The 25498-nt window shown below is 50.0% G+C and overlaps 1 protein-coding gene across 5 annotated transcripts in view; it reads left to right on the top strand.

Annotated features, from left to right (window-relative positions):
* RGS12 (regulator of G protein signaling 12) overlaps positions 1 to 25498 on the top strand; it is a 119061-nt gene that overhangs the window by 79101 nt on the left and 14462 nt on the right. For all 5 annotated transcript variants that reach the window (XR_005987305.1, XR_005987304.1, XM_041752003.1 and 2 more), the window contains exons 5-10: positions 18881 to 19050; positions 19523 to 19615; positions 20589 to 20732; positions 21260 to 21439; positions 21722 to 21875; positions 23434 to 23510. Coding sequence is in view for 3 of the 5 variants with exons in the window: in XM_041752003.1 (XP_041607937.1) it covers positions 18881 to 19050; positions 19523 to 19615; positions 20589 to 20732; positions 21260 to 21439; positions 21722 to 21875; positions 23434 to 23510 (818 nt within the window). In the remaining 2 variants the exon portion in view is untranslated. The remainder of the gene's footprint in view (positions 1 to 18880; positions 19051 to 19522; positions 19616 to 20588; positions 20733 to 21259; positions 21440 to 21721; positions 21876 to 23433; positions 23511 to 25498) is intronic.

The following is a 25498-nucleotide window of genomic DNA, read 5'->3' as shown; positions in this document are numbered from 1 at the left end:
GAAAACTCCCCCGTCCCCAAGCTAGAGAAACTGTAAGAAGGTCAAGTATCCAGGCATACCACATCGAAGGCTTTTAAGATTTTATTGCTGGTTTTCAACAATTTAATTATGATGACTCTTGATTTGGTTTTGTTTGTGTACATGCTGCTTGGGGTTTGTGAGGATCGGGTATCTCTTTTTTTTTTTTAATTTTTTAAAGGATACAAACAGTGATCCAAAGGGGCACCTGCAACCCAATGTTGACACAGAGAGAGAGAGAGAGGCAGAGACATAGGCAAAGGGAGAAGCAGGCTCCATGCAGGGAGCCCGACATGGGACTCCATCCCGGGTCTCCAGGATCACACCCTGGGCTGAGGGGGCACTAAACCATTGAGCCACCTGGGCTGCCCAGGGTCGGGTATCTCTTAATCACAAAAGCTTTAGGCCCCTGGAGCTTTTCTGACCACCCTGGCAAAACATTCATTTTTAGTCCTACTTTTTCTCTGCTACACTTCACAGTTGATAGATTCCTTGGCTCCATCTTTAAGTTCCCTGATCTCTTCTTCCACGGTGTCTAACACACATTACAGTGTGTCCTGTGGCCTCCCAGCTTCCAAGGCTATGACTTTGTCTCAGCAATGGCTCTGTCGCTTCTCCAGCCCTTCCCCTCTGTCCTGACTACATCCCTACCTGCCTTACTCCCGTGAGCATGTGTGCAGCATCTCTATGTGGCTTCAAATCCTCGGCTGCTAACTCACCATCACTGGCATTCGTGAGTCTACTCTGATGACTGGTTACCAATCATATTTTTCTGCATCTTCACATGTCTAGAGATTTTCCACTGGTGCCACATTTTGTCATCTTCCTTTGAAGAGTACAGAAGCTTGTTTAATAGGCAGTTAAGCTACTTATGGGTTGGCTTGATCCTCTGAAGCTGGTTTTTAGGTTTTTTTGGGCAAGTCTAAGGGTAGCTTTTACTGTGGGGTGGTTTAGCTGCACTACATAAGCCTATCACAGGTGGAGTCTCCTTTGTGGAGCAGGTATCCAACCAGAACTCCTTGGGACTCTGAGATCTCCTAACCCCGGGAGCTATAGGAACAGGTCAGCCTGCAGCTCCCCGGCTACTGTTTGCCCAGCCTCGTGGGGGTTTCACCCCATGCCCACACAAACCAGAACTCAGCAGCAGGCCCCAGGGTCTCCTGTGGGCTCCCTGCAGCTCTATTGCCACTAACTCTTGCAGCCCCTACAGATCCTGGCCACCCTAGGCTGCACTGAGTCTGGTGGCTATCTCTTCAGCTCAGTGAGAGAGCCGTTGTTGATTCAGGTCTGAATCTGAAGCAAGGGACCACCCGTCCTGTCCATGTGCCGCATTTTCTGTGCTGCACTGTGTGTGCCGCCTGCTGACAGGTTGCTGGGCAGCCTCAGGACTCATCCCACTGATTTCTTCTCCATCAGGAATCAGAGTCTTACAGTGACTATGGTCCAGTTTTTGAGAGCTATTGTTGGTCTACTTTGCCTAATTTTTTATAACATGTGGCACGACAGGAAGTCTGGTCCCAGTTGCTCCATCATGGCCTATCACTGTGTCTCTAAAATTCTAAACAAAACTCAGATCACATCAAAGTTCTTTCCTGCACAAAGAACTTCAGTAATTTCCATTTACCTCTAGGATAAAAACTGCCTTCACAACTTAGAGAGAGTGGGTTCTCATCACCCCAGCCCAGTCCCTGGTGTGCCCAGGACTGGCTCAGTAATAGGCACTGAGAACAGCCAGTGAATGAGTAAACACCTAATTCTGGAATCCAGGAAGCTTGAATTACCTTCACATTCTGATAGAATTTATTGTGGCTGCAGAATGAACTAGTGAAATGAATGAGGAACTCTTGCCCTGACTCTACCAGAAATGGGTCTCCTGTGGCCCTCATAACTAGGCTTTTTCTCCCATGTGGGGGACATCCTGTGTCTCCACCACTACCCAGTCTTCTCTAGGAACTAATACACGGGGCCCCAGGAAGTGCCCTTCTCTGGTTGGAGGGAATCTGGGGGAGCCTGCCTCCTCAGGAGGGACTTCTGGCTTGTCTGATACCATACGGACCAACACCAGGGGTCCGAGTGCATCCCTTGGGATAGGCTGTCCTGGGTGCTTCATGTGCTTGCAGCCGTGCAGTCCTCCCTGTGAGCAGGTGGCTCCCAGGCCACAGGTGGACAGCCAGCCCCATAGGTGGACAGGCCAGGGGGGAGGTCATCTGAGCCTCACGGCCTGACAGCAGTGGGTGCACTCGCCCACTATGCTGCACATGGACAGGACGGGTGGTCCCTTGCTTCAACTCAGGTGTATCAGCAGTCAGTGTCTTGCTACTGCTAGAAGCAGATCTGGGTGGCCCTCACTTGCCACAGTTCTTGGTGCTGAGAAGCTCTTATGTATGTTTTAAGTGTGGCTATATCTGACAGTACTGACATAACGTCCTCTTTCCCCGGCTTTAAAAAGGCACCCCTCTGAGTTCACATTAACCAAACTCCAGTTCACTGACACAGCAGTGATTGATCTGTAAGAACTCACTGTGGAGAAATGGCTGGAATTTGGGAGGAAAGGCTTGGCCTCAGATTGGGTCTGGCCAGGATCCCTGCGTGTCTCCTGCTGGTGGCAGGAAGGAGGCGAGGAACCAGAGCCCCTACCCTGTGTGCAATGTGCCCTCGGCCCTCTCTGCCAGCCTTGCTCACACTTGGCCTCTCCATTCTCAGACCTGTGCTCTTTCAGGGCACACCATTGTCCCCTCCGGCAGATTGCGTGTGCTGGTCACTATCCCCAGTACTTGCGTGTGCTGGTCACTATCCCCAGTACTTGCATTCCCCAGCTGGGAAATGCAAGAGCACAGATGCATAGTTACCTGCAACTCCTCCCCACCCAGTGGACACATCCACTTAGAAGACACATGAGACAGTCCTCACTTATGACAGCTCCCCATTTTTGTTCCTAACCACAAGTACCAAAACTCAGTTTTGGCCAATTTGAAATAATATGAACTGTAGATAACAGCTCTAGAAAGAAATGTCAATAAAACAGTCTAATTAGAATAATTTATTTCATTATACAAAGTTACATTTCACATTAAATGATACTAATTTAGAAAAGCTGCTCTCTCTTCTAATCTCACATTTCATGATACTATTTCATTCAGATACTTCAGATGTGTTTTTTTTTACTACTCATCTTCAGCCACATGCTGCCAGTACACACGCACTAGCAGCAAATGGCCTGAGGACTTTTCACAGAGTGAACACCTGGAAGCCCCTTGTACCCCCTTTCAGCTCCTGACCCCAAAAGCGACCCTGACTCCAAAGCGGACCCCTAGCCTGGTGGCTGACACGTGTCCACCACTAATCTTGCCTATTTTTGAACTTAAACATGATGCGTTCATACTGCTTACCCGCCTCAGTGTCCAGCTGCTGTCATTCAATATGAGGCTTGTGAGTTTTATACATGTGCATGTCAATAACCGGTCATTGTCATTGCCATGTGCCATCCCACAAGACTGCTGGGGACATTTAAGTGGGTTTTGGCTTTTGGCCATTGCCAGTGGTATGTGGGCCTCGAGGCGAGCATCTATGAACACTGCTGCTGAGACAGGTTGGCTCTGGTGCTGGTGTGTATAGAGCTGTAGTACATCAGTGTTCCAGAACAGTTTTCCTATATATACACTGCCCAGCATGTGTGGGAATTCTGGGTGTTCCACATCCTCTCTGCTCTTCACACTGTTTTCAGATGAGCCATCAAATAGGGAATATGGGGCATGGGGTTGTGGTGTAGCTCTTCCCTGCAGCTTCCTGATGACTAATGAATTGAGCACCTTTTTGTGTTTTTGGCCACTTGGATATCCTCTTTGTGAAGTGCCTGTGCAAGACCTTCACTCATTTTTCTATCAGATCGTCTGTCTTTCCTTATTATTTGTAGGAAATTTCAAAAATATATCCTAGAAATAAGTTTTGTCTTGAATTTGTGTATGCAGGTAAGCCTCTCTGCAGCTTCCCTCTTCATTCTTCTAGTGGTGTCTTTTTCTGACCAAGATTTTATCTTACTATCATCCAATTTGTCATTTTTCCTTTCTGATGATACTTTGTCCTTTTAGAGTAAGCCTTGCCCTGCCCCTGACTGTGGGGGTAAAAACCATTGTTTTAGTGTTTCCCCTCGAAATCTCGGGTCATCTGGAGGCAGCTTCTTATGCATGAAGTGACCTAGGGGACAAGCCTTGTCTGTCCCACTTGAGGTCCAGCTGGCCCCGCCCCAGGTGTTACAATGCCGATCCTCTCCTCACTGAATTGAAGCAGCGCCTTTATCAGGTAATCCTATATTTGCGGGTCTGTTTCTGGCCTCTGTCTTTTGTTCCATTGGCCTCTTTGTCTATCATTGGGTCGACACTTCGTGCTGTAATTACTGTCACTATTGGAGCATTGTGAGATCTGCGGTGTAGTCTGTTTTGTGTATCTTCAGGATCACTCCTGCTCTCAGGGCCCGTGCATTTTCTCATACCTCTTAGAGCCAGTTTGTACGTCACTACTGTATTCCAATCATCTTCGCTTCTGCCTGAGCTAGTCGAGATCTAGCACTTCTGTGTGACACTTTCCCTGGAAATGTGATTATAAAGCCACAAACAGCCATTGACATTAAGACTGTTGGGTTTAAAACTTGTTTTGTAATATATATGTATCATCTTTGTCATGTAGCCACTTACTGCCTTGCTCTATAAAAATCTTGAGGTCACTCCCCCAGGAGTAAATACTAAATTTGGCTTGGTTTGTCTTTTAAAAAACTGTTTCTTTTAGATTTTAGATGACTGGTCTCCATATCTAAAACCAGGATTAACTGAGATTTTTTGAGACTAATATGTCACCCTCAAATGGGTTCGATTGTCCAAACAAAGGTGAGGGAGAAGCCTGCAACGTATTCAACTTTCTGAGGATTTGTGTATAAGGTGACCCATCACATCAGAGAGAAGCCAATGGAAAGGCCACGCCTGCCTGTGGGTAGCTGACTGACTGTGGTCAGCTGTGATGCCCTTTGGGGTGGCAGAGGTGTAGGGCCCGACCCAGGCAGAGGTGGACATGGCCAAGCAAAGCTGGGCCTGACATGTGAACTGAGCTTAGCCCGAGTGTGGGTTTGTCGAGACAAGAGGAGACAAGAGAGGCCCAGAACGGGTAGCTGGGTGCAACAGGGAACCTGAGAGAGAATGACTGTGTGTCTGTTGGGGTAGCATGGAGTGAGGAGACACCATCCCAAAGCCAACTTCCGGGTTTTCACTTTGGCACGTATGGGATGTTCATGGCATTTGCAGGCATGGGAAGGAGTGGGATGGGGAGAAATGGACAGTGGGGCAATCACAGGAGTTCTGCTTTGGGCCTCGGATTTTTGAGGTACTCACTCAATGTCCTGGGGGAGATGCTGTGTAGATGGCATAAACAGATAAAGAATGCAGAAAGTTCAGGAGTCATCAGCCTGTCAGTGGACTTGAATGCCTTGGTAAGTTTGAAGACTTCGAGATAGTACAGGAAAGGCAAGTCTCAAATCTTTGGGCTGAGTGGGGGCTAGAGTGGGAGAGGCAGTGGGACATGCGGTCAGGTCACATCCCCACAGACCTCTGCTCCTGGCAGTGTGCCTCAGCTCTGCTGTCTGCATGGTGCAGTCCCAGGACCTAGTGCACAGAGTTCTCATGAGAAGTAAGTGAGTTAATGCACACCATGCACTGAGAGCAGCACCTGGCATGTAATCATAAGCTGTGACAACCCAGCTGCTGCTGTTAGTGTCGCTATTGTGGTTCTGATCACATTTCAGTATAACTGCACACTGCATTCAGTATTACTGCCCAGAGGGACTGGGCAGAGAAGGAGCCTAGGACGGGGCCTAGAGCCAGGATTAAGGCAAGGATGTTCCCTATCTCAGTAAGACAATTTCAAGATCAATGGGAAAGCAAGCATCAAATGGTGTAAACTCTCCACTTAGACTGTTAAAAATCCAATTTTAAAACAACACTGGCAGATTGAAATACTTAAATGAAAGAAGATAGCACAGGCAGATACTAAGAAAGAAAAACTGGTATGAGAATATGAATCTCAGACAAAATACTTCTTTTTTTTTTTTTCCAGACAAAATACTTCAAAGTGAAAACAAATGCAAGTAGAGGGGCTCTATGCACCAAAAATAGAGCATCTCATTTATGAAGCAGACTTAGATGGACCACAATACCAGTGGGCATGTACTCCTGGGAAGAGACTGTAATATACCTTTTTCACAAGCTAAGAGATCAAGCTGGTAAAAATAATAAATAAATAAATAAATAAATAAATAAATAAAACAATAAATAAAACAATAAATAAATAAAACAATAAAATTTAACAGGTATAAATAGAACTTTGTGCCCAATATACTTTTCCCTAAAGGTATCCTAAATATTCACCAAAGTTGACTATATCCTATGCCAAGATGTAATTGTTACAGATTTAAAAAATATTTATAGCAGACAGAGCACATCTCCTGACAGCATTGTGATTAAATAGATGTCAATCACAAAAAGACAAAAAATAACCCACCCATTTGAAAATTCAAAACTATGCTTGTAAATAATCTGTGGGCCAAGGAGAAAATTAAACTGGAAATTACAATACAATTTAGAACTGCTTCACAATTATGGTGCTACATATTAACACCATGGGGTATAGCCAAAGTGGTTTAAAGAGAAAATTTTATAGCATTAAATGTATATATTATAAAAATGAACAGTTAGAAAATACAGGAGCTTAAGCTTTCAACATCAGGTAGGAAAACACAACAGAAAAATAAGTGTAAATTAAGATTAAGGAAATACTAAAGCAGAAACTAACCATTTATTCATTTAGCAAGTATATTTTGAGCTGCTACTTTCTCCTGCTTTCTTCTAAAAATGGTTTTGGGCACTGGAGATCCATTTGCAAAAAAAAAAAACAGGGTCCCTGACTTTGTGGGGCTTACATTTGGTAGTGAAATATCATAGGCATATGAACAGACTGTGCTGTGTTAATAGAGTGATGGAGTAAAACCATATGATTATCACAGTAGAAGCTAAAGGAGTATCTGATAGAATTGCCCACTCTTGATTTTTAAAATTATACTTGATGGTTAAACATTAGAAGCATTCTCATGAGAGCCAGGATTAAGGCAAGGATGTTCCCTATCTCAGTAACTATGTAACATTGTATTGGGAATTCTGGCCAATAGTATAAAGCAAGAAAAAGAAAGAAGTTCAAAAAATTTGAAGAGGAGAAAACCAAATAACTATTATTCTTTTTTTTTTTTTTTTCAAATAACTATTATTCTTAAATGATACTAGCATCAAAATGGAAAGCCTCAAGCACATCAATCACATGGCCAGGCCTTTTGGAACTAATGGAATTCAGAAAGATAGTTAGTAGTTTTCCTAAACAATACACATTGTTTCTGTGGGAACATATATATGCTGGTAAAAGCATTAAAAAAATATCTGGAAGGATCAACACCAAATTAATAAGATGGGGTTTCTCTGGGGAGGGGAGATAGGGCTGGGATTTTAGGTAATGATTAATAGAGATTTTAGATTTATGTTTAAATTTTCTAAAAGAAAAAATGTTTCATGAATTGTGCATTAAAACCGCAAGATACATATAATTTGAGCTTGTGTGCATTTTAGCCTGTACCACATCATTAGCTCATATTTGGGATACATGACCCACTTATCCAACCAATGTTACTGTATGCCTCCTATGTGCCTGGCAGTATTTGTTACAAAACTCAGTAAGGAGGGGCATTCTCGCAGTACCCCTGTGATATCAGTCTGTGACTTTTACCACAGTCTTATAGAAGGGTGAGTCCCTTGCCCAGCTGGGAAGATTGGAGCTCTCATTCACCAGGCAGCATGACTTAGGAACCCACACTGTGAGCCAACACACCTGTGCCAACTGGAGCTGGGCTAGAGACTCTGGCTCCCAGGACAGAGCTTGCCGCAGAGTAGACTTTCAACAAATATCTGTCCAATGAATGAGAACCAGAAGTGGCCCATTTACCTCCTATTCTTCTTGAATGTTTCCCCCAGTTTTAGGAAGAAAACCTAGAGAATGGGCTCGCTGGATAGTGTAGCCTTGGTCATCTGCTTATTCTGTAGAAGATTCAGGCTTGACGGATTCCCTGAGGCCAGCCTGTGAGGTGGGCAGCTCAGGCTTTGGTACCCTGGACAGTCTGCTGGCCACGGCTCTGGGCGCATTGCAGTTCCCTGCTACTGGAGGCAGAGCAAGTAAGCCCCAGCTTTCTCTGCAACCAGGGGGCTGCAGCCCCCAGGAAACATGGGACCAGCATGTGACCAGATTTTGGGAACCCAATTTTAGACAAATGACTTTTTAGTTTTCTTTGGAAGCCATAGAAGAGGTGTAGATATTCCATTGTGTTTAGTTTTATATCTACCATGCTTGCTATCTTCATTAAAATTATGTGACACCATAACTGCCCCAGGAAACCCCGGCTTACGGTTGCAGGGTTTACACCTGCCTTAGAAAGTGGGGCTTCTCCTTCGTCTCACCAGTACCTTTCTTCCACTCCCAGGAGTGGTCCCCAAGCACTGTCTCTGAGGTGCCTGCTGCAGGAATGTGAATGCTCCATCCTTTTGCTTCCTTGAGGGCCAGTGCTCCAGCCCCTGGCCTGTTGGGAAGTGTTCTCCCACCTGGTCTCCACCTGTCCCGCATCAGCCAGCACAGGCCCAGGGCTCCTGGCTGTGCCTCGAGTACTCTGCATGAGTGGTCTTACTGCGGCTGTGGGAAGGGTGAGCAGCATCTAGGGTCTTTGGGCTCTTGCGTTGGGCAGTGCCCTATGGACAGGGACAGGCTGCAGATGGACGATCTGCCCTTCATGTGTGGCCCTTGGCACAAAGATAAAAGAAGAACACCTTCATAAAGCCTACATGTTTTATTCACTCGAGTGAAATAAATTAATTTCACAAAGAATGACCTAATAAGTGAATAAGGCATATTTTTGAGGTTCAAGCCAGTGTAATAAATGAATTTGATGAGGGTTAATCTTTGAAAATGCCCTATGTCCCTTTTTGGTGACACAGGCTCCCTATGGTTAGATGCCACCTTTATTCTGCCAGCCACTTGTGGTCATAGTGAAGGCTCTGAGACCAGAATCCTGAAAATTCAGTGTGACAAGTGACAAGATGTGCCCATCTCCGCATGTCGCCTCACACTTCCCACACTGACCCTTTTCGGTTACTGCTCTGCCCACTCACGTGGCCTCGCGAGCTCTTGCAGCATTTTACCCCATCTGCTTGGCATTTCACTCTCCAGAAGGACTTGTGTCATTTCAGACGTGGAAAGTGTGTCTTGCTCTGCTCTGCCAGAACGGTGATAAATCAGACTTCTAGTACTGACTGCAGGAAAGGCTCGGAATTTAGATTTCTCCTGTCTGGGCCCACATGTCTTCGTGCCCCCGAGCTTCCATAAGAATTGCGGGGCATTTTGCCTTCTCTCCAGAGCTATGTGATCTGACAGGGGAGGCACCAGAGGCCTCACTGTGGAGCACAGGCCCGTGGGCTTGGCACCATCACTGGCCACAGTCTGGGGGTACAGGAGGTCTTCTGACCTCAGCAACTTCCTCTGTAAACTGGGTGATTGACTTAGAGCTATAGTTTCTAGACATGTCTTGAGGAAGTACTTGTAGGGGTTCTAAAATTGTGCTCTGATGATCAGTAGAGCTCCACAGTTAATGGCCAGAGAGGAGTTGGGCTGGCTGCCCAGTGTGGAACAGAATGCTGCCGGCCTGGGTTCTGTCCCACCTGATCTGGTCTGTCCCCTCTTCCTTCCCCAGGCAAACCGGCCCATTCAAAAAGATTCCATGTCTGATTTCTTCCAGAAAAACGGCCTTGCTGCTTTAAATTTGTTGGTAACTGGGGAATGAAGTGAACATTCCTAGGTCCAAAGGGTGACTGCTATGGTAGGGATGATGGGACAGACTAGGATGCATGGCTGGAGGGGTGGAGCTGGGGTGGGAAGAGAAGACAGGGGGGTGGGGGGGGAGGCAGGCCCTCCACCCCCATGCAGCTATATCTCAGTGCAGAACTCAGGCAAGTTCCAGATTCTTTTTTTTTTTTTTTTTTAAGATTTTATTTATTTACTCATGAGAGACACAGAGAGAGAGAGAGAGGCAGAGAGAGAAGCAGGCTCCATGCAGGAAGTCTGATGTGGGACTTGATCCCGGGTCTCCAGGATCAGGCCCTGGGCTGAAGGCGGCGCTAAACCGCTGAGCCACCCGGGCTGCCCGCAAGTTCCAGATTCTAAATTCAGATCTGGTCTTCCAGGTTGTTTGAAGTTAGGCTAAAAGAATATAGCTTATTCAAGAGTATGATAGCTCCCCTGGTGCTTTTTCAATATTTAGGTACATAGTATGAAGTCCTTTATTAATACTCTAGCCCCAAGCCCTGCAAATGTTAGCTTCTGCCCTAATGAGAAAATCAAGGCAGGTTTCGGACCCATGCAGTTACCACATCAGGCCACCTGGAGACTGAAGAACCTTCCTGGGGCCCTGAGTCTCCACCTGTATTCCTCCCTGCAGCTGAATTTCATTCACCATTATACTGACCCGGTGGCAGGCATTCTCAAGGCCTGCTTGGCTTGAAGAGTGAACAAGTGCACTTGGTGAGCAAACTCAGGTTTGAAAAGATAGGTGACATGATTTTAAAACTCACTGAGTTTTAATTCAGTCAAACACTTATGACTGTGCAATTGACTCTGTATATCCTATCTAAAAAAGGACTACAAACAAGATTGACCCTAGTTAGTGGGTTTTGTTTTTGCAGTGATATGAGTGAGTTCTTAAATTATCTTGTAGAGAGTCCGGGTGTATTCTGGTTGAGCAAATGAGTAAATACAGTCCAGGACAGTGGGAGCCCAGTTCCCCATGGTTGAGAGGGAGTTAAAATATAGGAAAGGAGAATGCACTTGGGGTTGGGTCACAGGTGTCAGTATGAACTCATGGTCATAGTGGACATACAGGTAAATGTGGAGATGCATGGATGTCTGCGTGCCTGTGTATCTATTTCCTAGCTCTGTCTGCCAGAAAGTCCTGGGAGCAGGGAAACCTGCCAGTAGCAGCAAGCAGCCCTCATGTGCAGATCTTAGTACCTAAATACCACTCTTCAGTTAAAGGAACCAGCTATCCTTGGAGCCAAGCGTCACTTGCTGGGCTGGAGTGTGGAAAGCACACTGGAAAATCAGGAGACACTCAGAGTGTGATACGGGCTCCCCAGAAGGACACCAGGGCCAGCCAGAAGGGAGGCAGAACATACAGAAAAGAAGAAAGAAAAAAAAAAACCAGATATTTATGGCTTTTATTTTATTCAGTGGCTTAGCCACTAAATAAAATAAAATTCCACTGAGCACCTCCTCATATAGATAAATGAACTTGTAAAAATTGGGAAGAAAGGAAAGCTCTTTCTCATGGTGGAATACCGACTAGAAGTGAAGGAGGGGTGGTGGCTGCTTGCTGGATGGGGAACCAGATGCATCTGTCATCCCACAAAGGAGGCAGCAGCCCCCTGGAGGGGAAAGCTGGTGCCCTACCTAGACAGTACCAGGACTGCAATAAACCGATGTTATGTGCTTCCTCAGGAGATGTGCCCAGAAGGACATGTCACTTCCTGAGGATTCCCACCAAATTGAGGGGCAGTCTACAAGATAACTGGCCTGGGTGGAAATCTGGGAATACGAAGGCCAGGAGTTTGTAAAGAGACACAACAGCTCTGTGATCCTGTGTTCCATCCTGGGCCATGCTGGGGAGGTAGCTAGGAAGGACATCCTTGATGCCATTGGACTGTGCTGCTTTTCCCAAGTTTGGTAATTGTATGTGGTTGTGGAAGAGAATGTCCTCGTTCTTCGGAAATGCACCCTGAAGTATCTGGGGCCAAGAGAGGTGCCATCTCCAACTAAATGTCCAACAGTTCGGAATGTGTGTGTGTGTCTGTGTCGAGAAAGAGGATGGGAAAGAGGGGGAGAGATAGGATGATCTAGCAAATAGGGCAGCATGTTGGTAGATGTCTGGTGAATCTGGGTAGAGGATGTATGGGAGTTCCTTTTACTATTCTTGTAAACTTTCTGCAAGTTTGAAAGGGTATGAAAATAAAAAGGTGCCCCCCAGATGATAGCACAAAGAGCCTGCGGAAAGGGGCAGCTTGAGTGCAGGTGAAGAGGTTTGCACACACCTGGGGGTTCAGCAGCCTAGGCATCCCCCCATCTGACTCATTGGCACTGAGGGCTCTGCCTTCCGGAGCCCACTGCACCAGCTGTGGCTCCGGTGATGCTGGCATCTTCACTTGCTCTGGCCTCATGTGCGTGAAAGCCCGGGGCCCAGAGACACGGGGGCCAGACAGGAGCAGAGCTGAGCAGAGCCGTCTCCCACACTCCGCTGCCTCACAGGCGACTGTTGACGGGAAGGCAGGACCAGCTATGCCAGGCTTCCTCTCTCTGCCCTCTTGGAGCAGAGTGGTCACTGGCGCTGGAGAAGCCTGTGGGACAGTGCACCAGCATAATTTGGGGCGGGGCGGGCGGGGGAGGGGGGAAGCAACATCAGCCCCAGTCTCACCCTGCCCTCTGCAGGTTTTGTAAATAAAGCTTCAGGGGAACCAAACAATGTGGTGCTTTCTGACCCAACTAAATACTTGTTCCTGAGAGCCTGAAGTTTTTGGTGAACTCTTTGTTCTCACTTTTAAAAGACAGGCCTTTGTGTTTATGGGGTTTAAAAAAACTATTAAGATCCGTTGGAAAATACATGTTTAAAAGCCTCAGAATTATCATGAAAAGCTATTTCCTGTTTCCTTCCCCACCGCTGGTCTCAGAAAGTGCACCGCCAGGCGAGCAGCCGGTGGGAAGCCTCTGCTGAGGGTTTCCCCTCGGGCACTCAGGCACTCAGGCCTCCCGTGAGCCAGCAGCTCCAGCAGCCCAGCTCTGCCTGCCTAAATAATTCAAGTTCCCCAGCCTCAGCGGGCTAAAGGTCTTGCTGTGAATTATGCATGCGGCTCCTATGATGCTTTGTGTTGAGTACACTATTGGTTTCCTCTGCAGGAGCCTGAAGGGGGAGAATTGCCTTTGTCGCCGGCTGTGGCTGCGGACTGGGGTCGCTGGGGAGTGTGCTAACCGGCCTCCTTGGGGAGCGTGAGCTGGGAACAATGTCTCTGTGTGTGGCCCGAGCCTTTGCCCGGAGCCCTGGGGGCTGTGCCGGCTGACCCTGGTATGGATTCAGAGGGGTGGTTTTCGGTGAATGGTTGGAAGTATTTGGTTAAGTGGCATCACAGTGGCTCTTATCAGCTCTACCCAGGTAAAGTCCCTTGTGGTCTGTGCGCCTTGTCATGCTTGTCGGGGTCTGGCTGACTTGAGCAGGCGGCAGGTATGTTTGTGGAGGGCGCTCAGTCCCAGCGGGGGCAGGAAGCCCAGGACTTTGACCTTGAGGTGTGATTTACATACTGAAAGTGTGTGAGATTATGGTTCGGACGGGATGTCCTGGTGAGATAATGGGCTAAAACTTTGTATTGCAGAATTAGCTCTAAAACTGTCCTCTTAAGGTGTATTGACATTATTTATAACACGCAACCTGCATGTTTATGCAGCCAGTATAAAGGTGGTGGCTTTTCTAGTCTTCAGCAAGTCTGAAACTGACTTTGAAGTTTTTCTCGCCAGGAAAGCATTTCTTTGACTCAAAATGGTCAATTGAAAGAGAAAACAAAAAACAAAAGCAGTCAAGACGCAGGGAACATTCTCTAGCATGATGCTGACACGGGGCGTGTGCGCAGCCTCCGCAGATCTGTTCCTTCCTTTGTCAGAGTGGGAGAGCGGCTCCGGCGGGGAGCTGGGTGCACAGGCCCTCCCGGTCTCCTGACTGGCCCTGGAGCTGAGGTCGGAGCCCTGGCGCTCAAGATCAGTCCTTTCGCAAATGTGTTTTCCATGTTGGAGAAGAATTCCAGAGTGAGTTGGAAGGTGGAGTTAGGAAATTCAGACTCGGATGGTGGGTATCGAGGGCGAGGATGTGTGGAAGGCGCCGGGATTTGAAACCCACCGGAGCAGCACCTGCGCTGCGTGCGCACCACGTGCCTTTGCAATGCCCCTCGGGAGCGAGCCTTCATCCAGAGTTGCTAGGAGACCTTATGGCTTGACGTGCTTCATGCAGCCAGCAATTGTCTCTGATTTCCCCACTTTGAAGAATGTGCGTGTTCCCCGAGATCCGGCTGTCAGGAGGGAAATGGCCGAGTCCACGGCCTCAGACAGTGTGTGGCCTGCCCCCGCGGGGTCCGGGAGCAGCTCCTTCGGGGTCCTCGTGTCCCGTGTTCCCTCCCTGAGCTCCGCTGGCCCAGCGGCCATCCGCGTGGTTTCAATGAGAAACAAAACAGAAGGGAACAAAAGGAGACCGTGGGAAGGAGCCTCAGCCTTTTCTCCCGCAGTGTGGGGAGCCTGGGGGCAAGATGACTGTCCCCAACTCTGGGGGGGCCCGTGAGGCCCTGAGCGCCGGCACCCGGGGCCTGCGTGCCTTCAGGGAGAGTGGGTTTGCAGCCACGGGGACCTTGCCCTTCATCTGCCCCGGTGTGTGCTCAGGCCACTGTGCATCTCGGCCTGCCTCCTGCTGGGCAGACCACCCCGGCCTCCCCGAGGTGTGCCGGGGTCATGGCGCAGCTGCGTGGTAGGGCACAATGCATGGAATGGGAGATGCTTCAGCAGTTTTCTTCATTTTTTAAAAAGACTTCATTTATTTATTCATGATAAACAGGCAGAGACATAGGCAAAAGGAGAAGCGGGCTCCCCGCAGGGAGGCCAATGCAGGACTCGATCCCAGGACCCCAGGATCATGACTTGAGCCAAAGACAGATGCTCGACCACTGAACCCTCAGGTGCCCCTAGCAGTTTCCTTCCTTAATTTTAGTTTCTTTCTCCACTGGACTTTTAAAGGGCCAGTGGTTGATCTGTCAGTCTTTTTTTTTTTTTTTTTAATGATAGTCACAGAGAGAGAGAGAGAGGCAGAGACACAGGCAGAGGGAGAAGCAGGCTCCATGCACCGGGAGCCCGATGTGGGATTCGATCCCGGGTCTCCAGGATCGCGCCCTGGGCCAAAGGCAGGCGCCAAACCGCTGCGCCACCCAGGGATCCCTGTCAGTCTTTTTTTAAAAAAAAATTAATATTTGCCAGGTCTCAAAAAAAATGATTTTAGTCAACATATGGGTCACCTTTCACTTCCAAGTTCTCAACAGTGTCTTCCCTCACCCACTTACATGCTTAGGCTGCGGCCCACAGCATCTGCTCGGCCTGGGGCAGGGTGCCAGGCGCCCTTCCTCGCTGCTGTCCTGTGTGTCCTGGGAGGGCAGGTGCTCAGAATCACTCTGTGGGCTGCGTTGTTGGAATCCAAACACCTTTTATTTGAGAAACAAAAGCACCACCACCCTTGATGGGGTTCAGCTGCTCTGTCTGCAGTTTGTGGCCAGTCTTCCTGTTTGCTCCCTTGCCCTCATAGCCCCTTCCACCTGCACCCTCCCTTGGGCAGAGCTCAGGGCCGCCCTGCACACACCAGGGCCCATGGACCTGTGAAGGAGAGGTGTCTTCTCTACCTTCCCTTGTTCTTCACTGCCCCCAGGACACAGTCTATGCTCCTTGGCCCTCCATTTCCCCCTAAACCCAGACATACCAGCCGTGAACTCTGCTGCCCCAGAGTCTTTACATATCTGGCCTCTCACCTAAGGCTTTTTCAGTTCCTTTGAGTCCCATTACCTTCTGATCGCCCTCAGCTCTCAGTTTAGCCTTTATTGCCTCAAGGAAAACAAGCCCGAGGAAGAATGTTTTGGTGTTCATACTTAACAGGGTATTTTAAAAGTTATTTTGTCATCACCTCCTGTATCAACCATAAAATAGAGCAGGAAAGTACCTCAGACCCTGCTGATTGTGATGTTACCCCCTTAGGTACATATAAAGTGGCTCGTTCTTCAAATTCACCTTTAGCTCATTGTAGGTGAAACTGAACCCATGGTTAGGAGCCATCTTAAGCTCACTTAGTGACTAGCCACACTGTTCTCCAGTTTTCTTTGGTTTCTGGATCATTTTCATTTTGATATGCAGGCACTCTCAAATATAAAAAGAATTAGTCCTTCATCTGTGTAATGGATTGTATTTCTCCACATTTTGCCTTTTGACCTAGCTTTTGGTGTTTTTTAACTTTCATCTTAATTTTTCAAGGTACAGTTGACATGTTACATGGGCTGCAGGTACACAGCACGATGAGTTGGTGTTTGTATACGTTGTGAAAACCATCACCACATGCAGTTCCATGAGTTTTTTCTTATGATGGGAATTTTTAAGATCTATTCTCTTTGGCACCGTCACGTATGCAGTACAGTGTTGTAAGCTGGCTCCCCTCATGCCAGGACTTGTTTCTCTTGTAACTGGAAGCCTGTACCTTTGACCCCCCCCTTCCCCCCGCACCACTTTGCTGGCTCTTCTCGTGTGTGCGCCTGCGCGCGCACACACACACAGTTTGGTGTCGGCTGTTTATCTGTCTTGTCTCTCAGGGCTCTGAGCTTGCATCTTCTCTTCCAGAGTTTCTCTGATTTGATTTTCTTACATTTAAACCTTTGGTCCAGGTGAGATTGATTTCAGCCAGAAGGGACCCAACTTGATCATTTCTCTGGTGGTTTTCCAGCTGGCCTTGCATAGTTGTCACCTTTTGTCCTGGGGACGAGGCTGCTGTGAGCCCTTGTGCTGTGGCGCCAGGTGGGGCGGGCCCCACCTCCTGGCTCTGGTTTGCTTTGTTTTCCCAGCATTTCACGTTTAGTTTTCCACGTGAACTTTTACATTTCAGCTCGTCTGGTTCTAATAAAACATCTATTGGGAAATCTGTTGGGATTACATGTTAATTCAGGGAGAATTAACATCTGTGGGGTTTTACCCCTCATTGCTGCGGTTACTGGACACAAATCAGAGAGAGCGGGTCTGTGTGTGAGCCTGCATCGTGTGAGCGTGAAATGACAGCTTTTGCCCGGGGAGCTCTCCACGTGGGGATTGCTTGGCAAGGCGATTCCAGGTGGTCCAGCTGCGTGATGGCAGAGTTGCTAAGTTCTCGGGGGGCCTTGCTCGGACCCCTCGCTGCTGGCTGTGCTGTGCTAAGTGTTTAGCAGCGGTGCGTCTGTACCGTGCGGCAACTTGGTGTCTTGAGCCAGGGCCTGTCCTGCATTCCTCCGTGAGTAGTAGTGGCAGATTCCACCACCAGAGTTTCTCAAAAATAACATGTACCGTGTGGTGGAGTCTAATGAGCCACAGAGAATTAAAATTATTCTTCTCTCATCTTGTTTAATCTTCTGGATCTTAAATTTTTTTCTATAGCAGCTTAAGTTATTAGATTACTCTTTGACTTTCTATTTTTCTTTTCTTTTCCAATCTAAATGCTTTTTGAGCTTTGAATGACTCCTGTCCAAGTGGCCTCTAGTTACAGCGTGCGTCCAATTTGACCCAATTCCTGGCTCTGCTTTCTTGGTCCTCTGTTCCCTGTTTTCAAGGGGCTGTACCGTGGCCTCCTCAAGGCCCTCTGGGCTCCTGCTTGTAGGCGTGGTAGCCTCAGGCCTGGCCTCTGCCCACTGTGCTCTCAGCACTGCAGGCATCAGCCTAAAGGGTACTGGTCCCCACTTCCCCTGCCTCCCTGGTCCCCTGGTCCCTACTTCCCCTGGTCTGCCTCCCTGGTCCCCACTTCCCCCACTGTTGGCCCCATGTCACTAAGAAGGTGCATTTACAGTGGTTGGCCTAGAGCTACAACCAATTCCTCCCTTGGGCTCCTTCCCACCACCAGCCCCGTTGAAAGAACACAGGATGGAGCATATGGACCCTATTTCATTAGTCAGCTTTGTTCCTCCAAGCCTTGCACCCATGCAGGTTAGGGATGCTCCTGTCCCGTGTCCTCTGGTCAGCAAGCTGTGGCTCGGCCTTTAATCTCCTTGGTGTTAGGACCTGGGGAGGAAACGGCTCCGTGTAGGACATTGGGACGTGCTGTTTGTAAAGAAGGGGATGCATCCATGGCAGATTATGTGTCTGGTCCAGCTTCTGGACCACCTGTGTCTTTCCTTGGGTCTCACCGACCAGGCCTGCCCTCGGGGGTACTGAGAGGCCCAGCATGCTCCTCACACGAGGTGGGAGACAATGACATGGGGCTCCCCGAGTCCCTCCCCTTCCCTTTGTGAAGGAGCGGATTATTCGGGAACTTGCCTAAGAGATGAGTGAACTCAAACTATTTGGGGTTATTTCATAGCCTCTGGGGAGCCAGCCTCCTGCGGCACATGTGGTCTTTTCCATGCTGGGGTGGCCTCCAATCAGTTGTCACAACAACACGTGTGGTTAAATAGGACGTTTGAGTGTTCTGCCCATGCAGAACAGGGCACACGTGTGAGTGTGCTTTCACACGGCAGACGTTCCCTCCAGACACAGAGCCGCGTCCTAGGTCCCAGACACCCTGTCTGTGCCCACTTCCCTCTGCTCCCCCCATGGTGACCCGGCACCTCCTGAGCCTTGCAGGTGGAATCACTGGGAGCCCTGTTGTGTCTGCGGCGCTCGCTCAGCCATTGACGCGTGCATGGTTGCAGTTGTTGCTGTCCCTGCTCCATGGATGTGCACGCGGCTGCGTGAGGACTGGCGTGAGTCCTGTTCCACGCTCCATTCCCTGCCCCCAGAATAACGCCGGGTGTGCTGTCTGCACTTGGTGCAGATCATTGATTGAATGTGTGTATTAGAGAAAGTGCCTTGGGGACAGCCCCCTGTTGCCTCTCAGAAGGCTGGGCCGGGCCCTGTGGGGCAGGCTTGGGGGATACACGTGCAGGTGAGGTGTATGCTGGTCCCACAGAGCTGACCGGCACTGACCTGAAGGACTGCGTGAGCAACCACAGCCTGAGCAGCAATGCCAGCCTCCCCAGCGTGCAGAGCTGCAGGCGCCTGCGTGAGAGGAGGGCCGCCAGCTGGGCCGTGTCATTCGAGCGCCTTCTGCAGGACCCTCTCGGTGTTCGATACTTCTCTGTGAGTAGGGGGGCTGTGGCAGGGCCCAGGGGCTCCAGGCCCCAAGGACAGAGGCTGCCCTACCACAGGGTTCTCCTCCTGCCCACATGCTCGGCACACTCGAGGCCAAGAGGTTGAGGGGGGGCCTCTGCCCAGCCTGGCCTGGGCTCAGGGTCGAGGATCTCCCTGCAGTGAGGGCCGCGGAAGTTTCTTGTAAATGCTTGGAGGTCAGCTGCATGTGGCAAGGCTGGCCCCGGGGGAAAGGGTGCTCTGCCCTGAGGAAACAGTTGCGAGCGCCCTGGTGGTCCTTAAGTGCCCGCAGCTTGTCTGTCATTTAGGGCCTTGGGTAAGTTAGGGAAGGGGGTTTAGAAGCCCCTGGTGTCTGTGAAAGGTGAGCACAGGAAGGCGTGGGAATGAAGTAGCAGCTTGGGAGGAAGGCAGGTGCCGTGGGGACTACCTGTGTGTGAGGGCTTATCAATGGTGTTTTTCCTAGGATTTCCTAAGGAAGGAATTCAGTGAAGAAAACATTTTATTCTGGCAGGCCTGTGAATATTTTAATCATGTTCCTGCACACGATAAAAAAGAGGTAAGTTTGTTCATGCCTGGAGAATGAGATGGTCTCACTGTGGGCTGGTGTCTTTCTTTTTTTTTTTTTTAAAGATTTTATTTATTTATTCATGAGAGACACACACACACACAGAGAGAGAGAGAGAGAGAGAGAGGGGCAGAGATACAGGCAGAGGGAGAAGCAGGCTCCATGCAGGGAGCCCGACGTGGGACTCGATCCGGAGTCTCCAGGATCAAGCCCTGGACTAAAGGCAGCACTAAACTGCAAAGCCACCCGGGCTGCCCTGTGGGCTGGTGTCTAGTGCAGTTGAGGTTGATGTAAAAATGTTCTCATGTGGTTTTGAAACACTTCTTTTTCAGAGTAAGTTTCTTAACATATGCAATACTTAGTTTTGTGTGAACATGGCACGTGTAAGTCCCCTTGCTGTAGACTGTTACCAGCAGATGTGCTGCTTCTCAGTGTGTTGGAAGGGGAGCTTAAATGCCCAGAGGGGCACCCTGAGAACATCCATTTGTACAGCTTCCCTGCATGTGCCACACATGCCATCAGATTAGCCCTTGCTGGTGCCAGTCCTTTCCATGGTGTAGTCACTTGAGGCCACCCATGGCTCTCCTTCCTGCCACAGAACAGGCCTCTTATCTGCTTGTACCCTTGGTGCTACATGGACCGAGGTCTCCCATCACCCCGAGTGTGCGCAGAAAACTCCACACATGGGATGGTGTGCCTCGGTGTCCCATGGCTGCAGCACCTGAACAGTTACATAGCCCACTGAAAAAATTCAGGGAGGAGCCTATTCGGTGAAAAGTTTCATACTGGCTTGGACTTTTATTTATTTATTCAGGCAAGAAATATTTATTGGGTCTCAAGAAAACGCATCTCTAGTGCCTGGACCTGTGTCCAGCATTTACGATCTGGGAGTGACACCAGCAGCACACATGCACGACAGGGGAGCCTGTGTCCCACATGTCCCACTCACGCATGTGTCCTTCAGCTTTCCTATAGGGCCCGCGAGATCTTTAGCAAGTTCCTGTGCAGCAAAGCCACCACCCCCGTCAACATTGACAGCCAGGCCCAGCTGGCAGATGACATTCTCAGTGCTCCTCACCCCGACATGTTCAAGGAGCAGCAGCTGCAGGTGATATGCCTCAGTTTCCCACAGGGACTCCTCACCAGGGCTCTCTCCTTGTTGCCCGATGGAGAAGGGAGGTGCCTATGGGTGTGGGTGTAGCTGGAGGGCTCTCTGGGAGCAGGCTTCATTCTGGCAGTGAGGTGACACTCCCTAAGCCCTGCAGGCCCGCCTTTGGCTCCCTCTCTGTGGTCACTCCTGCCTAGGCTGTGTGTGATGTCACGAATGCATGGCTGTGATGTGCACATAGGTATGGAGTTTTTTCAGTCCTAGGACATTACTGTGATTAAAAGGGCACATGGGGCCTACTGCTTTTTAGAGCATATATCCTGCTGGCCCTATCAGAGATGACTTCTGTTGCTAAACCATATGAATAATGTGGGGGGAAAAATGGAGGAAAGTATTTTCAAGGCGGTTCTCCCTTCCTTCAAGTCTCCAGTCACTGTGGGTTTCATTCTTTTTTAACAAAAGCTTCTCCAGGATTGCATGTTAGCTTGTCGCTTCAGAAGTTAACCCCTGTCGCATGTGCTCTGTAGATCTTCAACCTGATGAAGTTTGATAGCTACACTCGCTTTCTCAAGTCCCAGCTGTACCAGGAGTGCATCCTCGCCGAAGTGGAAGGTCGCTCCCTCCCTGACGCACAGCAGGTACCCAGCAGCCCGGCCTCCAAGCACAGCGTCAGCTCAGAGCACTCCAGCGTGTCCACGCCAAAAAAGGTACCTGAGATCCAGCCACGTCCTCTCAGCAGAGGGGAGCTGCTGTGTGGAGCAGATGCCACTAGGACACAGCCCTCCTGGGATGCAGCCCTCCTGGGATGCACCCTCTGCCCTCAGCTGGGGGGCAGACCTCAGCTGGGGGGCAGACGGTGGCAGAGCTGCCCTGTGGCTGCTGGAGGGCCTGTGCCATCCCACAGACAGCTTTACAGCTCTTCTCAGCTTCCTTTCATGCTTCATGTAACGTTGAAATAATGTTCTGTTAATGTCTCCATTGGACGGCAGCTGAGTGGAAAATCGAAATCAGGAAGATCCCTGAACGAAGAGCTGGGGGATGAGGATAGTGAGAAGAAGCGGAAAGGAGCCTTCTTCTCTTGGTCAAGGACCAGGAGCACTGGGCGGTCCCAGAAGAAGAAGGAGCATGGTGACCACACAAACGGTTCGTGGATGGAGTGGCTCAGGCACAGGCAGGGTGGCGGGGCCAGGCTCAGAGGCTGGGCTGGGAGAGCACGTCTGGGGTGTGCAGAGTGCAGCGCTGTGTCTGGGGTGTGGTCCCTCGAGGGTGGGCCCACCAGCTTCAGTGCTTTTGAAAAAGAGGGTAAGGGTGTGTTCCAGCCCACTTGCCCTGGGCCAGGGGACCCTGCAAGGGTGGTTTCATGTCCGGTCCTCTCCAGGCCTCTTGGTAGGAAGCTGGGAGGGGAATTAAAATATAAGTGTGCTGCCACCTGTGCACCTAGACAGCCTCTCAGTTTCCTTCCTAGGCACTTTCCTAGGTGTGCATAGGGCTAAATGGGCCTGTGTTACTTTTTTTTTTATTTTTTATTTTTTATTTTTTATTTTTTTTAAATTTATTTATGATAGTCACAGAGAGAGAGAGAGAGAGAGAGAGAGAGAGGCAGAGACACAGGCAGAGGGAGAAGCAGGCTCCATGCACCGGTGCCCGATGTGGAATTCGATCTTGGGTCTCCAGGATCACGCCCTGGGCCAAAGGCAGGCGCCAAACCGCTGTGCCACCCAGGGATCCCCCTTTGTCACTTTTTATTGTAAATGTTAAAGGTCACCTGTTCTAGATATTTTCTCCCTTGGTTTCTTCCTTGTGCAAAGCTCAGAACATAGTGTGAGAGGGACAGGCTCGTCCTGGGGAGTGGGTGAGAGGGAATGAAAGCACCTTCTGGGTAAGGCAGAGAAGGATAGCAGTGACACCACGCACAAAAGAACATAATGTGAAAAGGCTTTGGAAGGATTTTCTTCTCAAGGGATTCTCAAGAAAGGAATTATTTTCCAGGAAATAACCCTCAGGCTCTAGGCCTGGGTCCCCAAGTTTGAATGGGGCATTTATGGAGAGAGCACAGGTAGGGAGCACCTCAGGGAGAGAGGTGGTAACAGCTCCCAGGATGGGGCCTGTGCTGTGCCAAGCCGTCTGTAGAGCATATATTTTATCTCCTCCTAGAGCAGTGGGTGCACTGTCTTCCTGTGCCTTTACAGATGGCAGTGCTCCTGGGTCGTGCCATGGGTGGTTAACAAACAAGTGTTCTTTCAAAAGGAGAGGCAGACAGATTTGCAGAATTCAGTCAATGAGAGAGCACCATGGGGTTCAGGGACCCCTGAGTACTGGGGAGACAGGAACGGTTGCCTTGAATAGCCTGTCTACCAGAGCAGGACCCCAGGAGCTGGGGCTCCCTGTCCCTGGCAGATCATTAGAGAAACATCTGGAATGGGCTTTAAATCCTGATTCCAGGGCATTCCCCAGGAATTCTGACCTGGTCAACTGGGAATCTGCTTTGGAAGGTGGGCCAGTGGTTCAGAAGGTTGGGGGGAACCGGGGCTGCTGTCTCCTCACACCCTGGCCTGCAGTTGCCAGCCATGGCTCAGCACCCTTTGCTCAGCCTGAAGGGTGGGGTTGGGAGATGTGATAGTAAGTGAGGTTTCGGTAGAAAGTGTGGAAAAGCGGAGACGGTGCTGTTTGGTTTTCTGAGTCACTGTGTTTCCCCATCAAGAGCCCCTGCATGCCAATGGAGGCCTGGGCCGCCGCGAGTCGCAGGGCTCCGTGTCCTCTGCGGGGAGTCTGGACCTGGTAAGTCACCGCCTCCGCCTCCCCAAAGGCCACAGCAGACTGATGAAACCCCCCTCAGTGTTGAGTCACGCAGAGCCCACACTTACAAAGCCCAATGAAAGTGTGTGTTGGACGTGGGGAGCAGGGCTCTGGCCGGGGCGCCTGCCAGCCCAGCACTCTTGGCCGCATAGGGACCCATTTGGCAGATGGGGGAGGGCTGCTCCTTGAGTGCTGAAGATATTTCTGAATTTACTGTGGATGTCTTATTGCTCTCATTCAGTTGCCATGTTTTGAACTCCTGCTAAGAGCAAACAGAAGGCTCTGAAGCCAGGTGCTTTGTGTTTGTGTCACAGTTGGAATAGCCCATTAAGGCAAACCTTCCTGTGTTTGTGTTTCTGCTGGCAGGGGCCCGTCTGAAGCAGGGGCTCCACCTCCCCTCGCGTCCTGCCCACAAGGCCCCGATCTCTAGTTGGGGGTGGGAGGGGGCAGCGCTGGGGGGCCTGCGGGCTGTCAGCTGTCAGTCTGATAGGGTTTGGAAACCCTCCTTGAACAGCAACATCCTAGTCACTTGTCATTGTCCAGTGACAATGTAGCATATTATCCCTTTTTCAGTTATGCTGTGTAACAGTTAAAAGCTGGAGGGGTTTAACTATGTGTCAGTTCGCTGTTGCTGCTGGCCCAACCACCCCAAAACTCTGGCTTAAAACAAAGACCCTTTATTCCTGCATCTGTGTTGTCCATGGGAAGGGAATAGTTGGGGCCATCTTATAATCAGCCTACCACCTACAAACTGTGTTTTCCGGAATGCTATTGGGGTGGTAGAGAATTCTAGACCGTCAGGAGGAGATGGTGACAGGGAAGCACCATCCAGGGCAAGCTGCACATGAGGACATGTGGGGCCCCATCTGCAGCCAGTGGCTGCTGTTGTAAATCAGAGACCACAGGAGATGTCCTGGAGAGACCCTGAGGGGTGCTGCACACATGGAGCCCTGGCTGGCCCCTTGGTTGGTGCCCTACCTGCCCAGGAGCCCCCATGTCTGGGCTGGGGTCGTGGTGCTGGGACAAAGCGCTAAATAGCAGTTTCCTATGCTCTGCTGTAGTCCGTGAATAATGTGGACGATCTGATGACAGGTGCTCCGGAGCCACTGCCTACCTGTCTCCCTGTCCACCTTCCCCCGTCCTGCAGGTGCATCTCACTGCTGAGTACTTGGCAGCCAAGAGGCCTTGGGACGAGGGCAGGTGAACTTGGGCCGTGTCCTCACCCAGACAGAGTTGTTGCACATCCTCTGGGCAGAAAGGGCACCTGAGGCCTCAGCCTGTCCCTGGTGCTGTCAGGGTGGACCCTCTGCCAGCAGCTAAGGAGGATCGCTGCCCTGCGCTCCCTACACTCGCCATCCTGAGCACTGAGTAAAGTTCAGAATGGTCGAAAACAACAAAACCCCACCCCTCACAGCTTTCTCTTGACCCAATGGCTGCTGCCCCACCAGGGGTCTTTACCCCTCAGGTGATGTTCCTGCCTCCTGGCCTTTGAGCTCCCTGCTCCCTCTCCCAGCCTGTGTCCCTCAGGCTGACTTGCTGTCCACAATCCAGGTGTCTCAGAGAGACCTCTAGTCCTGGAAGTTCTGGTGGGAAGAGCCAGGAAGATGAGGACAAGCAGTGGAAGGGCCTCCCAGACTGGGTTGGGCCTCAGGCCCTCTAAGGGCGAGCCAGCCTGCCTGGTGGGCCCCCAGTGCTGCGGGGGAGAGGCAGGAGAGTGGGTTCCACAGAATGACTCCCTCTGCTTCCAGCTCAGGAAGGCTAAGACAAGACCCCTGAAAACAACATGGGAAGGGCCCCTCCTATTCTTACGGAAAAGCTCACGAAATACGACCCTGGTAAATGGTTTGATGAGAGAGTAGAGGAAAACACCGGAGATACAGAGAGACCTGCTCTCTTCTCTCCTGTGTTTCTGTAGAAGCCCCAGCAACTTTGTTGGCTTTTTGTACACAGCAGCCTTTCTGCATTTACAG

Source organism: Vulpes lagopus, chromosome 4 (genome assembly GCF_018345385.1).
Source record: "Vulpes lagopus strain Blue_001 chromosome 4, ASM1834538v1, whole genome shotgun sequence".
Taxonomy (NCBI): Eukaryota; Metazoa; Chordata; class Mammalia; order Carnivora; family Canidae; genus Vulpes; species Vulpes lagopus.
Note: the sequence above shows the minus strand (reverse complement) of the source record. Positions and strands in the feature narration are given on the sequence as shown.